Source organism: Vidua macroura, chromosome 29 (genome assembly GCF_024509145.1).
Source record: "Vidua macroura isolate BioBank_ID:100142 chromosome 29, ASM2450914v1, whole genome shotgun sequence".
Classification (NCBI taxonomy): domain Eukaryota; kingdom Metazoa; phylum Chordata; class Aves; order Passeriformes; family Viduidae; genus Vidua; species Vidua macroura.
In genome coordinates this window covers 2,983,618-2,999,995 of record NC_071599.1, presented here as the reverse complement: position 1 = coordinate 2,999,995, position 16,378 = coordinate 2,983,618, and the positions used below count along the sequence as shown (strand labels likewise).

Sequence of the window (16,378 nt, the reverse complement as noted above, 5' to 3'; positions counted from 1 at the left end):
TTTCCACACAGAAACCTTTGACTTTATTATGAAACACTGCTGTCAACGAAAAGGACTATTTAAAGCAGAGAAACATATGGTAGTTCCCTTCCTCTATTTATCAGATTTCACCTGTTCCCACGCAGAAGACCCCCACTTCCACCCCCCCTACACCCCCTTTTACACCCCTGGCAGATGCACCCCACAGACCCCACCTCGTGCCATGCACGGGGGCTGCAGCCTGCATTGCTGCTGTCCTGGAGGAGGCTGGAGTCTGCAGGACCACGGGCAAGGCGCAAGCTCCCACCTCCCTCCGAGACACCGCAGGAGTCCTGCTCCATCCCGTTCTCCATTTCTGGGTGCAGGATGATGATCCAAGCAAGGCGCAAGCTCCCACCTCCCTCCGAGACACCGCAGGAGCCCTGCTCCATCCCGTTCTCCATTTCTGGGTGCAGGATGATGATCCAAGCAAGGCACAAGCTCCCACCTCCCTCCGAGACACCGCAGGAGCCCTGCTCCATCCCGTTCTCCATTTCTGGGTGCAGGAAGACGATCTAAGCAAGGGGGGGGGGGGGGGTCCCTCTATTAGAATAAAGTAAAAGGACTCCTCTGTCTCCTTTTTGGACATAAACCCCTGATGTTTGTGGGTTCATTTTCCTGACAAACCCCCGCACTTCTTTCCCTCTCTGAGGAACTCGGAGAAGCCTGCATTCCAACCCGCCCGCTGCAGCAGAGCGCAACCGAAACTGCCGGGCCGGTTCCGAAGGCAACGGAAACTGTGAGGCAGGGCCGGGGCACGGCGGGACCCCTGCGAGCAGCACGGTGGAAGCTGCTCACTCACCCTGCTGTTACCCCACGGGGGACACGGCTGGAGGGAGCCGCGGGAGCGGCGGCATGAGGCCGGGCTCGGGCTCGGGCAGGGCCCCGTGGGCCCGGCGGGCCCAGCGCAAGGAGCGGGCCCAGCGGCCTGGGGCCGAGCGCGGGCCGCGGGATCCCGGCAAGGCCCAGGAGCTCGCCCGCAGCCTCGGTGGCCTCACGCTGGGGCTGCTTCTGGCCAGCATTTACGGGGCTCTGGTGCTGCTGGTGCAGGGCCACAATGTCTGGTACTGCCTGAGCGTCACCGTCTTCCTGGGCGCGGGGCTGGGCCTGGGCATGGCCTTCTCCATGAAGACGCGGATGATCGTGCTGCTGGCGCTGCCGCACTTCTTCACCAGTGAGCAGCCCTGGGAGCTGGGGGTGCCAGGGGATGCCAGCTCCTGGCCGAGCACCGGGACTGTGGAACAACCCCAGATAGCAAAAATGTTAAATTTTCTGTGTTAAAAAACACAGGCCCTCAAGAGAACCTAAAGCCGTGAAAAAAGCTTCCAAAATTAATGAAAAGCATATTAATAATAAGATTATAAATTATATTTAGCAGGTTAGTTGTAGATAACATATCAATAATATTATAAATTATATATAGCAGAATATATATATATATAACAAATTAATAATAAGATTATAAATTATGTACAACAGATTAGTTATATATAATAGATTAATAATAAAATTATAAGTTATATATATCAGATTAATTATATATAACAGATTAATAATAAGATTATAAATTATATGTAAAAGATTAGTTATATATAAGAAATTAATAATAAGATTATAAATCGTATATGACAGATTACTTATATATAACTAATAATACGATTATAAATTATATATGGCAGATTAGTTATATATAACAGATTAATAATAATATTATTAGTTATATATAACAGATTAATAATAAGATTAAAATTATACATAGCAGATTAGTTATATATAACAGATTAATAATAATATTATGAGTGTGTAGTTTAAATAGAAGTGGGTAATATCACCTAGCAGAAAACATAGAGTTTAAAGTTTTAAAATATAATAATACATGTAAAACTAAGATAGAAATTTTAAGACAGTAGCTAATCCTTCTTCTTTACCTTCTTCTTCATAAGTTTAAGTAGTATTTTATAATGAAACAAAAACGTCCACATTGCAAAACACAAGTGATTAGTTATTGAGTTAAAAATAATTTTAGTGTCATTTCTTAATTAGATTATTTTTTCCTTAAAAAGACCTTGTAAAAATAGATACAAAACCATTTTGTAATTTATTAGTAAAATACTGTAGAACTCACAGTTTATACAACTGTCATAGATAAAAAATAATAAACATCTAAATCCAGACACGAAATACCATCTCGAGCGCTTTCAATCCCAGCCCTAACAGAAACAAAGAAGAATTTAAATAACCAACATTAGTGGTGCCCCGTGTGAGGATCAAATTCACGACCTGCAGATGATGAGACTGATTATTTCCTGTCAGATTATGGGATTGATTATTTCTTGTCAGATTATGAGATTGATTATTTCTTGTCAGATTATGGGATTGATTATTTCTTGTCAGATTATGAGATTGATTATTTCTTGTCAGATTATGGGATTGATTATTTCTTGTCAGATTATGAGACTGACTTTTTCCTGTCAGATTATGAGACTGATTATTTCTTGTCAGATTATGAGACTGATTATTTCCTGTCAGGTGATGGAACTGATTCTTTCCTGTCTGATTATGAGACTGACTCTTGCCTGTCAGATTATGAGATTGATTTTTTCTTGTCAGATTATGAGATTGATTATTTCTTGTCAGATGATGAGACTGATTCCTCCCTGTCAGATGGTGGAACTGATTCTTTCCTGTCAGATTATGAGACTGATTCCTCCCTGTCAGATGGTGGAACTGATTCTTTCCTGTCAGATTATGAGACTGATTCTTGCCCTTTCTTCGCAGGGGAGGGGAAGATACTGATCATGATGCTGGCGCTGTGCCTGACCGTGCAAGGCCCTGGCACCAATCTGCTGCACAACGTCTCCCAGGTCGCCAAGGCGCTCTCATGCGGGGCTGAACTGGCCCAAAACCAGACGGCCGAGCGGCTGCAACGCGCCAAGGAGCCACTGCTGAGTGAGCAGGGGGCTGGGGGAAGGTGGAGGGATGGGAGGGGCCCTTCCTGGGGGAGCCACAGACAGCCTCAGGCTCCCCTCACTCTTTGGGGCGTGCTCAGGTGTGTGGTAGATAGGGACAGGCGAACGGAAGATTTCGGGATGTAAGGGAAAGCAAGACCCTCTCCCCCTCATCCTGCGATTTGTAACCAACCACTCCTGAGACACGTAGCACCTCCTAACACCAGTAGTCCTCCACTCCCTACTAACCCTAGCCAGGCCCATCGTCCCCCTTTTAACGTACTAAGGCCCCTTAACTATTTAACCTCACGAGATAAAGTAATAAATGCCATTTTGACCATCCACCACATTGGTGTCTGTACATGCTGGTAGCCCGAGTGACCCAGGCAAGGCCAAACTGCCGCACTGTGTCTTAAAACCAAGTCGCCTGCCTTCTCAGCAGGAGGCAACAAGGTGTCCCCTCTCTCTGCAGACGTGCAGAAGAAGATCAAGGAGATCGGCCAGAATGCCAAGGTGCTGGGTGACCGTGTCCGTAAGTTCGTCCGCTCCATCATAGACTCCACCAGACACGTTGGTGAGCGTTGGGCCCCCGGGGGTGCCCCCAGCCCCGGCACCCCTTACCCTCCTCTCAGACCGTGCCTGTCTCCAATGCCCGCTCCCTGCCCGCAGCCCGGGCCCTGCGCAACGTTTGGCTGTGGCTGTCGAGGGCTGGTTACATCTGTAACCGTGAGCTGGGGGACCCGCAGAGCACCTGCTTTCGCTACATGGACAAGACCAAGGACAGGTGTGAGCGCGCCCTCCCGCTCCTCTTCCACATCTGCTACGTCGTCCTCAGCTTCAAGGCGCTCTGCGGCATGATCAGTACTTGTGAGTCCCTGTCCCTCTGCCACAGGGGGCTCATGGGGTGATGGGGCAGATCTGTCCCCACCATGGGGGCCCAGCCCCACAGAGATCCCCCCCTCTCTGCAGTTGCTTTCATGTTCTGCACCATCCCTAAGTACATCCAGACCTTCATCCGGATGAACGTCGCAGCCCGTGAGTATCCCAGGGCCACGTGGGGGTCAGGTGTTGTCACTGTTTTGCCTGAGGGACATCTGTGGAAATGATACAAAGCTTTTTAGCCACTCTCCCTAAATAAACGAAAAAAAGACTATTCTAAAAGCAGTAAACTAACTAAAATTTTATTTCTTTGCATTATCAGTAAGAAGAGTAATAAGAAGAAAAGTATTCTAAAAGTTTTGTTCTAATTCTTATTACTCTTTCTTTAAGTTACTATTAATAAATTTTTCTTTATACCCTTTTTAAGTTTTAAACCTACTTTACCTTTCTCCTAATCCTACCTCACAACAAGAAATAATTAGCAACCAGCCAACACCAAACCCACCACACTCTTTAGTACATTGGCCAAAAAAATCTCAAAATTAACAAAATCTCAAATTAACAAACCCAAACCACTACACGGGTCCTTCCCTGTGCCCCTCATCTGGTTCTGGCAATGCACAGCACCTCTCGTCACCTCTGCAGCCCTCACAGATGCCCTGAACCGTGTCCGCGCCGAGTTTGAGTTCAACATCTCGGTCGTGCACCACTTCAGCGTCAACCTCAACGCCAGCAAGAGCCTGGGCGAGGTGTCTGCCGATATGATGGAGGCCGTGCAGCAGCACATGGAGCCCTACCACCGTGCCCTGGAGCTCTTCTCCTACCTCTCCTTCTTGGCCATCCTCTTCTTGTGCTACCAGTGAGTGGTGCTCTGGTGAGCCGCGGGGACGGGGACCTGGCGTGCGGGTGCTCAGTTTCCCCCCGCCCCGTGCCCGCAGCGCGATTCGCTACCGGCGCCGCTACCTGCGGGACGACACCTTTGACAACGTTTACATCACGCGGCGCTTCGTGGAGCTGGACCTGCGGTGTGCAGAGCAGGGCAAACCCACCGTGCTGCCCCTGTCGGCGCTGGAGAAGGGCCGCTACATCCCCCCGGGTCAGCCCCAGCCCCGGGGGTATCCCCCGGCCCAACCTGAGCCCCCTGACACGGCCTCATGGTGCTCCCGTGGCCATGCAGGTGCGCTGTGGCTGTCAAAGAGGGAGCGACGCCAGTACGGGCTGCAGCTCTTTGGCTTCCTGCGCCATACGCTGCTGGGGCTCAGCATCATCCTGGCTGACTACAGCATCTTCTGGCTACTCGACCTGTTCCGGCACCAGCTGAGCGCGGAGATCGTTGCCAGGGGTGAGCAGCACCCTTGGGTGCTCCGCTGGCTGAGGGTCAGGGCTGTGGGATGGCCCCGGGTCTGAGCTGTTCACCCACAGCGCCGTCGACAATGACCATCAGCGTCAACGGGACGGGCTACACCAGTGAGATCTACCAGGATCTGGTCTCTGCCTTCAACGCGCTGCAGGAGGGCGAGGTCTCGGTGCTGTCCCACGTCTGCCTCATCGAGCCCGTGGAGCCCGACCACGGCACCTACATCACCATAGGTGTGCAGACCGGGGCCGCTGCACCCTCAGCGACCCAGGTGGATGGGGGGTGAAGGGGGTGGCCCCCCTACTTAACTCGTTTTCTTCCCACCAGGAATCCTGTACGGTATCTGGCTCTTCATCGCCGTCTTCGGTTCCTACATGGCACGCCTGCGCCGGGCAGTGTGTGCCGCCTACTTCCCGTCCCGCGAGCAGGTGAGAACCCTCCTGAGCGTGTGTGCGTGTCCCTCTGCACTCCCTCAGCCACCAGCTGCCCTCACCCCATCCCCTCCATGCCAGGAGCGCCTGGCCTTCCTGCACAACATCATCCGGGCACGGCGGGAATGGGTGGTGTTTGCCCTGCGCCAAGCTGGCACGCAGCGCTTGGCCGATACCGGGAAAAGCAGGCTCTTCCTCATCCTCATCTCCAGGTAAGCTCTTCCAGGAGATGGAAAAGGGCAGCATCGTCCCCGGGGGTCCGAGGCAAGGACCTCTGGGATGGCATTGCCCCCGCGGATCATTTGCTCCGTGCTTGCAGGTTCCCTCTCCTAGCTCGCCTCGCTCGCCGCTTGGGCATCCAGCGCAAACACTGCCTGACCTGTGGGGTGGCAGAGCAGCCGGGTTTCATCGCCTGCATCACACCCAACTGCAAAGGTCGGAGCCCCCACAGAGCTCGGGGAACCCCTCCCCAGAAAATTCCACATCCCCCCACCCCCTGACAGCCCCGCTTTCCGCAGGGCTGTATTGCAGCGAGTGCTACGGAGCCCTGAACAACACCTGCTCCGTCTGCACGGCCCCCCTGAGCTCCCCGGACTCTGGCGATGAGGAGATGTGAGGAGGGGTGCTGGGGGGGGCTGCAGAGGGGCTGGGGCGGGGGGCACAGCTCAGCCCTGCCCTCTGTGGCCCCGCAGGGACTCCAGTGACGAGGACACGCCGGGGCTGTGGCCGGGCCGGGGCCAGGAGCGAGGGCGGCGGCTGCTGCAGCGCATCAAGGACGCGCTCCAGGGCCGGCGGCTCCTCTCCAGGACGGAGCTGCGGGAGGAGGAGAGCGAGCGGCTGCTCCCCAGGTGAGGGCTGCCTCTGCGGATGGCAGCGTCCTCCTTCCCCTCCAGCGCTTACACATTTTTCTGGCTTAAAGACGGGACAACCGAGAGGTGCTTGAAAAACTTATTTTCAGTCTCATGAGAAGGGTGAGACAACAGAGATGTTATAATTCACGCCATCGCAATCAGAATTACAATATAAGTGTTCTTAGTCTATCAGCTTTAACCACATATAAATACCTTAAAAAGAATCATCTAAAATTACCCCTCGTGGGTCCTGCTACAAAGTTTATCGTTTTATTTCTGTGATGTATCTAATCTTATTTGTAAAGCCATCCTTTAAAACTTGTTTCTAGTTCAATATCTCTCTCAACAATGTCTGTCCTATCCTATAATAGCTCTAAATCAACGTTTATCTCAAAATGTACATATGGTTCACACACTATGTGAACCTTCTGTCAAACTCTAAAAATGTTCTATAAATTTAAACTTTAAATACTTTCTATAAATTCTAAAGTTCTTTCCAACTTTATACATTTTCTATATTTAAAATAAATATAGAAAATAAGTTTTTTGTATTTATAAAATGTTATCGTTTTTCTATACATTTCTATTAAATTTTCTATAATTAAAAAAATTCTAAAATTTTCTATACAACATTTTCTATTAAAAATTTTCTATAAATTTCTGTAACATTTTCCATAATTAAAAAAAAACCCAAACATTTTCTATACATCATTTTCTATTAAAAATTTTCTATGAATTTCTATACAATTTTCTATAATTTAAAAAAAGTCTAAAAATTTTCTATACATAATTTTCTATCTTAAAATTCTAGAAAATTTCTATAAAATTTTCTAGGATTTAAAAAAACCTCAAAATTGTCTAGAAATAATTTTCTAGAAACAATTTTCCATTAAAAATTTTATAAATTTTCTACGAGGTTCTGCATAATTTTCTAGAAATAATTTTCGATTAAAAATTGCTATAAATTCTATTAAATTCTAAAAATTCTATCAAAAATTGCTATAAATTCTATTAAATTCTAAAAATTCTATCAAAAATTGCTATAAATTCTATTAAATTCTAGAAATTCTATTAAAAATGGCTATAAATTCTATTAAATTCTATAAATTCTATGAAAAAATTGCTATAAATTCTATTAAATTCTATTAAAAATGGCTATAAATTCTATTAAATTCTATAAATTCTATTAAAAATTGCTATAAATTCCCATAAAACTTTGGATCATTTTTTAAAAAACCCGAAACATTTTTCTATCAAAAATTTTCTAGACGTTTTCTATAAAATTTTCTAGAATTAAAAAAAAAAATTATTTAAATTTTATTTTAATTTTATTTATTTAATTGATTTATTTTATTTAATTTTATTTTAATATTTAATTTAATTTAAAAAAAAAAAAATTCTAGAAAATTTTTTAAATGAATCATTTTTCTAGAAACAATTTTCCATACAAGTTTCCCACCCAGCGCAGCTCGCTGATCCCCAGCGCTTGCCTCTCCCCCACCTCCAGACGCGACTTTGGCCACGAGGAGCGGGCTGAGAGCGGGGATGACGGAGAGCTGCGGGAGGTGCTGGTCCTGCCGCCGCCCAGCCGAGTTCCCTCCCCGCTGGGGCATCCCCCCGACATCAGCTCCGAACCGCAGCGTGCTCAGAAACCTCCCCACACAAGTGAGCCCCGCTGCCGCTCCTCTCCCAGCGGCAGCGAGCAGGGCTCACCCTCTCTCCTTCCCTCTCTCCTTCCCTCTCTCCTTCCCTCTCTCCTTCCCTCTCTCCCTCCCTCTCTCCTTCTCTCTCTCCTTCCCTCTCTCCTTCCCTCTCTCCTTCCCTCTCTCCTTCCCTCACCCACCCTCTCACCTCCACTCCTCCCAACCCTCTCTCCCTCCCCTCATCCACCCACTCCTCCCTCCAACCCTCCTCTCTCCTTCCCACACTCCCTCCCACTCTCCTCCCTCTCTCCTCCCACTCCCATCCCTTCCTCCTCTCACCCTCCCTCTCTCCTCCCTCACTCCCTCCCACTCTCCTTCCCTCTCTCCTCCCTCTCTCCTTCCCACTCCCCCCTCTCTCCTTCCCTCACTCTCCTCCCTCACTCCCTCCCTCTCTCCCTCTCCCCCCTCTCTCCTCCCTCTCTCCCTCCCTCTCTCCTTCCCTCTCTCCTTCCCTCTCTCCCTCCCTTCTCCTTCCCTCTCTCCTTCCCTCTCTCCTTCCCTCTCTCCTTCCCTCTCTCCTTCCCTCTCTCCCTCCCTCTCTCCCTCCCTCTCTCCTTCCCTCTCTCCTTCCCTCTCTCCTCCCTCTCTCCCTTCCCTCTCTCCTTCCCTCTCTCCTTCCCTCTCTCCCTCCCTCTCTCCCTCCCTCTCTCCTTCCCTCTCTCCTTCCCTCTCTCCTTCCCTCTCTCCTTCCCTCTCTCCCTCCCTCTCTCCTTCCCTCTCTCCTTCCCTCTCTCCCTCCCTCTCTCCTTCCCTCTCTCCTTCCCTCTCTCCTTCCCTCTCTCCCTCCCTCTCTCCTTCCCTCTCTCCTTCCCTCTCTCCTTCCCTCTCTCCTTCCCTCTCTCCTTCCCTCTCTCCTTCCCTCTCTCCCTCCCTCTCTTCTTCCCTCTCTCCTTCCCTCTCTCCTTCCCTCTCTCCTTCCCTCTCTCCTTCTCTCTCTCCCTCCCTCTCTCCTTCCCTCTCTCCTTCCCTCTCTCCTTCCCTCTCTCCCTCCCTCTCTCCTTCCCTCTCTCTCCTTCCCTCTCTCCTTCCCTCTCTCCCTCTCTCCTTCCCTCTCTCCTTCCCTCTCTCCCTCCCTCTCTCCTTCCCTCTCTCCTTCCCTCTCTCCTTCCCTCTCTCCTTCCCTCTCTCCTTCCCTCTCTCCCTCCCTCTCTCCTTCCCTCTCTCCTTCCCTCTCTCCTTCCCTCTCTCCTTCCCTCTCTCCTTCCCTCTCTCCTTCCCTCTCTCCCTCCCTCTCTCCTTCCCTCTCTCCTTCCCTCTCTCCTTCCCTCTCTCCTTCCCTCTCTCCTTCCCTCTCTCCTTCCCTCTCTCCCTCCCTCTCTCCTTCCCTCTCTCCCTCCCTCTCTCCCTCCCTCTCTCCTTCCCTCTCTCCCTCCCTCTCTCCCTCTCTCTCTCCTTCCCTCTCTCCTTCCCTCTCTCCTTCCCTCTCTCCTTCCCTCTCTCCTTCCCTCTCTCCTTCCCTCTCTCCCTCCCTCTCTCCCTCCCTCTCTCCTTCCCTCTCTCCTTCCCTCTCTCCTTCCCTCTCTCCTTCCCTCTCTCCCTCCCTCTCTCCTTCCCTCTCTCCTTCCCTCTCTCCTTCCCTCTCTCCTTCCCTCTCTCCTTCCCTCTCTCCTTCCCTCCCTCTCTCCCTCCCTCTCTCCCTCCCTCTCTCCTTCCCTCTCTCCCTCCCTCTCTCCCTCCCTCTCTCTCCTTCCCTCTCTCCTTCCCTCTCTCCTTCCCTCTCTCCTTCCCTCTCTCCTTCCCTCTCTCCTTCCCTCTCTCCTTCCCTCTCTCCCTCCCTCTCTCCTTCCCTCTCTCCCTCCCTCTCTCCTTCCCTCTCTCCCTCCCTCTCTCCTTCCCTCTCTCCTTCCCTCTCTCCTTCCCTCTCTCCCTCCCTCTCTCCTTCCCTCTCTCCTTCCCTCTCTCCCTCCCTCTCTCCTTCCCTCTCTCCTTCCCTCTCTCCTTCCCTCTCTCCCTCCATCTCTCCTTCCCTCTCTCCCTCCCTCTCTCCTTCCCTCTCTCCTTCCCTCTCTCCTTCCCTCTCTCCCTCCCTCTCTCCTTCCCTCACTCCCTCCCTCTCTCCTTCCCTCTCTCCCTCCCTCTCTCCTTCCCTCTCTCCTTCCCTCTCTCCTTCCCTCTCTCCCACCCAGCCCTGGAGCGAGTGGTGGTCTCGGTCCTGCCCAGCCCCCTCAGCCGCTTCCTCTGGAGCCGGCCCGATGAGTATCGCTGCAGAAAAGCCTTCCTGGGAGCCGGCTTTGGGATGCTCCTTGGCCTCGGTGAGCGCTGTGGGAATCAAGCAAAAAAAAAAAAAAAATCTCGTTTTAAGGAGTCCTTAAAACCAGAGGGTTTTGGGGAAAGCTGCAAAAGGCAGGCCGCAGAGACAGCAGGACTGCAGTTAGAGCTAAGCACCAGCCGTGAGGTTTGTCAGAGGAAGTGTTACATGAGAAGTAGAAAGTAAGGACAAGCAGAGCAGTGGTCCTTAATTTGGAGATAATCTGGGGAAAACTTTGGGAGAGAATTGAGGACAAAGCAATAGAAAATGTAGGACAAAAACCAGAAAAATAATAAATAAACAAACAAATAAATATTTATATTATAATATATATTAAATAAATAATAAACATAAATAAGCAAATATTATAATATCCCAAATTATCTCCAAAGTAAGGACGAATAAAACAAAGGTATTAACGCTTGCCTAGAATAACTCCCTAATCTACAGAAAAGTATTATCTAGCAAGATATTAGGAAGTTTTGGTTTAATAATGGAGCTCTGTGCACTGTATCTTAAGGCTTACAAGCAGGTATTTGTATTCAAAATAAGCAAGCACTGTTTGAACCAAAGGTACTTTTGCTTATAGTGGTTGGATGAAACTACTGTCAGTATGCTTTTGCTTTGTGTGATTGGTCAAAAAGCTTTTAAAGTAAGTTGCACCATTAAGTTCTTTGTCTGCTGCCTGGAATGTGAGCTGCTGGCATCTTCCCATTGCCATAACCATGGAATGAGAGTGATGCTGGAAAATCAACAGCTTGAGATGCATTCCTCAGCAGTCCCGTCCCGTTCATGATATTGTACATTAAAAAAAAAAATTGTACATTTTGTGCATGTTGTGATATTGCACAATGATGTGCTTGTTTTTGTTGAAGGGCTTTAGTAACTTTCTTAGGGGCTTTTTGGGCTTTAGGTGTGAGGTTTCTGGGATATTTGGTGTTGTAGTCTCTTAGTAAGTTGAAAAGTGGTGTAAGTTCATCATTGGTGATCTCTAAAATTGGCCTGATCAAATTGATTTCTTTTAAACCCTGTAAAGTGTTGACACTGGGTTTGAGTTGTATATTTTGTGGTTTGTTTGTTTTGTGATTTTTAATTTTAAGTATTTCTATGGTGAGATTTTTTTGACTTTTGATGTAGAGATTTCTAGTCTTGTGTTTTGAAGTTCTGTAATTATGCTGTCACGAGTCTTTCGTAATTTTTTTGTGTGTTGGTGCTGTAATGAGTAGATTATCTATGCCATGTATGATTGTTGTTTGTGGATGTCTCTTTTGAGCTGGAGATAAGGTTTGTGTTACGAACTACTGGCAAATTGTTGGTGACTTTTTAAGTCTTTGAGGAGGGATTAGGAACATTGGAAGAATGGAAGAATTGGAGCATTAGGGACGTTAGGAAGAATGAGGAATGTTGTTGGGTGTTCCAGGGCTCTGCCACCTCCTCATCATGCCTCTGGACCTGTCAGAGACACGGAAGGTGAAGCTTACCTGGGGGCTGACAGGTGAGGATGGGGCAGGGAGGGGGCTGAGCTGATGGGGAAGCCCCCGGGGGTTCTCTGTGGGACCATGGGCTCAGCCCTCTGCTCTGCACAGCCGTGACTGCCCTGGGCTGGGCCACGTCCCCCCAGTTCCGCTGTGCCAACCTGCTCATGGTCCCCAAGCTCCTGGGGAAGGAGGGTCGGCTCTACGTTCTCTCCTTTGTCTTCGCCGCCATCTACAACGGTAGGGTCCCCCCACATCCCTGTGTCCCCCCAGTGGGCTCCGGGGAGCTGGAGGGCTCTGAGCCACCCCTGCTGCCACCAGGGCCCGGGGCCAACCTCTGGTACAACCTGATGGAGACGAAGCGCTCGATGGAGTGCGTGGTGGAGCTACAGGTCAACCACACGGGACATCTCTGGCAGGCGTCTACAGCCCCCCTGCGCCAGGTCATGGAGGAGCTGGTGGTGAGGAGGGCTCTGGGGCAGGGGCTACGGGGGGCCAGGGGAGCAGGACCGAGCCTCTGCCCGTGTCTGTGTGTGTGCCCTGGCAGAAGAGCGCAGAGACACTCAACACTGAGATGCAGAACGTCTCCCAAGCCTTCGTGGAGCTGAACGAGCAGGTGGCCAGCAAGGAGGGCTACGACCTGAGGCAACGCCCAGACACGGGCACGAAGCCAGCCCCCAGCACCCAGGAGCTCTATGAGACAAAGACCAAACTTCGCTGTGAAAGTGAGTGGGGTGGACAGGCACTGGCAGCACGTGGGGAAGGGGCTGCCCCAGATCCCAGTGCTGTCCCCACAGGGCACCCTGGTTGGGGTAGGCCAGTGGGGCTGGGGCTGCACAGGCACCTGAGGGCTCCTCCTGCTCCCCAGCTGTGATCCAGAGGGGCCTGCAGCGCTGCACAAACCACTTCCAGAAAATGTACGAGAAATGCATGAAACGAGTGATCCTGCCCTTAGTCAGGCACCTCGTCTGCCTGCCCATGCAGTTTGGGTTCGTCTGCCACTCGGTCAAACGTAGGTGACCCTGACCCTGTGCTCCCTTGGAGGGGCAGATCCAGTTCTGCCCCCTCAGCCCCTGGCATGGCATCCCTGTGCCATCTCTGCAGTCATGAGGAGGTGGTGTAAGGAGAGGATCCCCGTGGATGGGAACTTCGGGCACATGTACGACCGGGTGAACAGCTCCGTCAACAGCCTCAGCCAGGAGTTCAGCGCCAGCATTGCCTACCAGGTGGGTGCCTGGGCACCCTGTGGGTGCCTGTCCCCTGTGCCCACGGCCCTGCCCTGCCCCATGGCCCCTCTGCCACAGGAGGAGCACCACGAGATGCTGGTGGGCACCGACATAGCGGAGCAGCTGCGGGAGGAGGTGACCTCGCAGCTGCAGCAGGAAGGCGCCCGCCTGGGCCTGGCCGTCTCCTTCTTCCGCCTGCTGCTGTCCTTCACCTTCCTCTTCATCTTCTTCTCGTGAGCCTTGGGATGGTCAGGGGGTGGGGGTGACACCCCTGTGCCAGCTGCGGGGCACAGAGGGGTGGGGGCCTTCTTTGGCAGCAGGTCTGGGAGGGGGGGGACATGAAGACAATGGAGGGGGTCCTGGGGGCTTCACCCAGTGCCTCCTTCACCCCAGACCTCTCCTCTCTCACCAGGGCTTTCTACTACACCTATCAATACTGCCACAAGATCGGCTTTGACAACTGCTACATCACCACCTATTTCCGCCAAATCGATGCCCGGCGTAGAGAGCAGGTTGGGCAGGGGGAACGGGGTGCAGGGCAGCCCCGTCACCCCCCGTGGGGTGTCCCAGAGGCTGCACTGAGACACCCCCTGTCCCTCGCTCAGAACAAGCAGACGCTGCTGCCCCTGCTCCGGGAGGAGACCTCGTCTTTCATCTTCCCATGCAAGCTGGCCGTGCAGCGGCCTGAGCTGCAGTACATGGTGAGGGGCTGGGGGTAATCAGGGGGGTCAGAGCTGGGGACAGCAAGCAGTGACAGCTTCCCTGCTCCCTGCAGGTGATGGAGCTGCTCAGGTGCATCCCACTCCTGCTCTTCCTCCTCTTTGTCTGTGGCCTGGACCACTTCATCTTCAGCATTCTCAGCATCATCCAGCATCATTCCTTTATCGAGTATTCCTACCAAAGTGAGCTCGCGGCCCTGGAGGCCCGGCCCACGGTCCCACCATGCCCCTCAGCAATGCAGGGACCCCCTCAGCCCTGCCACCCCCCTCCTCAGCCTCCCTGTCCTCCCACCCCACAGCCAGCCACCACTTGTCCGTGAACGTGATGGGCACATCCCTGATGGCACAGCTGCTGCGCACCACCATCGGGGCCCTCAACACCTCCTTCGACACCGAAGTGGAGACCTCCAACCTCGGTAAGCCCCAGCCAGGGATGGACCCCCCCCCCCCCAGCCCCACGCCTGGCCAGGGGCGGCCGCAGGGGGCTCACGGCGGTGCCGTGTCCCCAGCCTGCCTGCCGCAGCCCACGGGGATGACGAGGCAGCAGTACCTGAACACCTGCCTGCCCCTGGCCGTGCTGGCCCTGCTCTGCCTGGCCCAGGTCTACCCGTTCCGCCTGCGCCGCGCCATCGCCGCCTTCTACTTCCCCAAGGTGAGCGGTCCGAGGGCTGGGCACAGCCTGGGGGTGCCCTCTGGGGTGGGTTTTGCTGGCCCTCACGGTCTTTGCTGGCACAGAGGGAGAAGACTCGAGTGCTGTTCCTGTACAACAAATTGCTGCGGCAGCGGAAGAATTTCTTGCACCTGCAGCGCGGGCGCGTGGCCCGGCAAGCACGGCAGCCGCCCGAGCTGGTGAGTGGGGACGGGGACACGGGGCTGCTGGGGTGGGGCCACCAGTGTCCCTCGACCCTGCAGCCCCACACGGGCCCGTCCTCGCCGCAGGGAACGTTGCTGCTGCAGTGGTGCCGCCGGCGCTGGCCCTGGCTGCGCCGCTGCTTGCGCCGGAGATGCACCTTGTGCGGGACCCCCGAGACCCCCCAGCACCGGCCCTGCCCCAATCCCGACTGCTTTGCCTTGTACTGCGAGTCCTGCTGGAGGGTGACGGGGGGCATCTGCCTCGCCTGCGGGCCCGCAGACCCCGACCTCGTCCAGGACAGCAGCGAGGATGAGGAGGAGCAGGGATACGCGGGATGAAGGTGCTTGGGAATAAATGTTTCAACCCCCGTGCACGGTGTGAAGTGGGGTCTGGGGGTCTGTCTGCCAGGGGGATGCTGAACGAGGGGGTCTCTGCTGCACTGGATGATGGAGGCGGGGAGCTTGAGATGGGGAGGATGGGGGTGCTGCCCCCAGCAGCACCACTGAGGTGTCTGTCGTGCAGCACACACGGAGCTGCCCCTGCCCTACCTGGCACTTCCTTCCCAGGGCTGGGGGCGTGACAGAAATAGAGATGGGGGCGTTGAGGGGCTGTGGGGAGGGACAGGTTTGAGTGCTGGGGCTGTGTGTGGAGCTGTAGTCCCCTGGGATCTTCTCCTTGCACCAGCAGTTCATGGCTGCAGGGATGGAGGGGGATGGTGGCAGCAGAGCTGGCATCCCCAGGCATCACTGTGCCCCCCGAGGGTCAGGGGATGGGTCCCACACATCACCCTTGACCACCTGGCAGAGGATCCTGAACCGCATGGGCAGGTGGGCGAGGTGCCTGATGAGGGGCACGGGCACTTTTTTCACGCAGGTGGCACATCCAGGTGCTGGAAATGGTCTCTTGGTCATAGCTGGGGGGCAAAAGCTCTCAGCTGCCCGTGCAGCCCCAGCCCCACCGGCCCAGATCCTGCCTGGCTGCCCTGTGGGGCTGGCACTGGGGCTGGGGCAGCCCCCTCCCGTGGCTGGCAGTCCCTGCCCACCCCACTCCCATCCAGGGGAAAAGGGAGGAGGTTGTTTTCAATCTCTGTGCAGTAATGAGAGGGATAATAATGGTTATCCAGAGGCCTTTGCAAATAGAACAGTGGTTATTGGCAACCGAACTGACTTGGCACTGAGTGAAACTCGCAAACAACAATATTAAAGCCAGGAGGAAAAAAAAGGAAAGGAAAGGAGGGAGGAATGAAGGGAAGGAGGGGGAAAGAGAGAGAGAGAAGAAAAGGAAAGAAAGAAAAAGAAAGAGAGAGAGAGAAAGAGAGAGAAAGAGAGGAAGAAAGGAAAAAAGAAAAGAAAAGAAAAGAAAAGAAAAGAAAAGAAAAGAAAAGAAAAGAAAAGAAAAGAAAAGAAAAGAAAAGAAAAGAAAAGAAAAGAAAAGAAAAGAAAAGAAAAGAAAAGAAAAGAAAAGAAAAGAAAAGAAAAAAAAAAAAAAAAGAAAAGCTGTGCCCACCCTTGGATCCAGAGGTGCGTTCACTCTCTCCTGGCTGTGCTCCGCTGCTGGGATCACCCTTTTCCCCCGAACTGAGTCTTTTAAAGTCCCTGAGCTGTGGCCGGGCAGATCTGAGATTTCACCACCACGCCCGTGAGCTCTCCCTTTCTCCTCGGGCAGAGACA

The 16,378-nt window shown here is 52.5% G+C and overlaps 1 protein-coding gene across 1 annotated transcript; it reads left to right on the top strand.

Annotated features, from left to right (window-relative positions):
- Positions 1 to 628: 628 nt before the first annotated feature.
- LOC128820324 (DC-STAMP domain-containing protein 2-like) lies at positions 629 to 15,079 on the top strand. The gene is made up of 30 exons (XM_054001011.1): positions 629 to 1,192; positions 2,797 to 2,967; positions 3,439 to 3,540; positions 3,636 to 3,833; positions 3,936 to 4,001; positions 4,491 to 4,704; positions 4,784 to 4,941; positions 5,023 to 5,187; positions 5,268 to 5,435; positions 5,530 to 5,630; positions 5,715 to 5,845; positions 5,953 to 6,068; positions 6,152 to 6,245; positions 6,326 to 6,481; positions 7,992 to 8,149; positions 10,314 to 10,439; positions 11,856 to 11,930; positions 12,022 to 12,150; positions 12,232 to 12,371; positions 12,458 to 12,635; positions 12,779 to 12,922; positions 13,015 to 13,136; positions 13,215 to 13,369; positions 13,549 to 13,648; positions 13,742 to 13,837; positions 13,912 to 14,038; positions 14,155 to 14,271; positions 14,365 to 14,507; positions 14,591 to 14,704; positions 14,795 to 15,079. Exons 1-30 carry the CDS (start codon positions 874 to 876, stop codon positions 15,044 to 15,046), a joined length of 4,335 nt encoding a protein of 1,444 aa, XP_053856986.1. The 5' UTR covers positions 629 to 873; the 3' UTR covers positions 15,047 to 15,079.
- The last annotated feature ends 1,299 nt before the right edge of the window (positions 15,080 to 16,378 follow it).

What these genes read in the sequence shown, in the direction of transcription:
- LOC128820324 (XM_054001011.1), top strand. Translation starts at nt 874, where the DNA reads ATGAGGCCGGGCTCGGGCTCGGGCAGGGCCCCGTGGGCCCGGCGGGCC. An exon ending in AGACTCCACCAGACACGTTG is followed by an intron (nt 3,541 to 3,635) that starts GTGAGCGTTGGG and finishes CCCTGCCCGCAG; the next exon opens with CCCGGGCCCTGCGCAACGTT. An exon ending in GACCAAACTTCGCTGTGAAA is followed by an intron (nt 12,636 to 12,778) that starts GTGAGTGGGGTG and finishes CCTGCTCCCCAG; the next exon opens with CTGTGATCCAGAGGGGCCTG.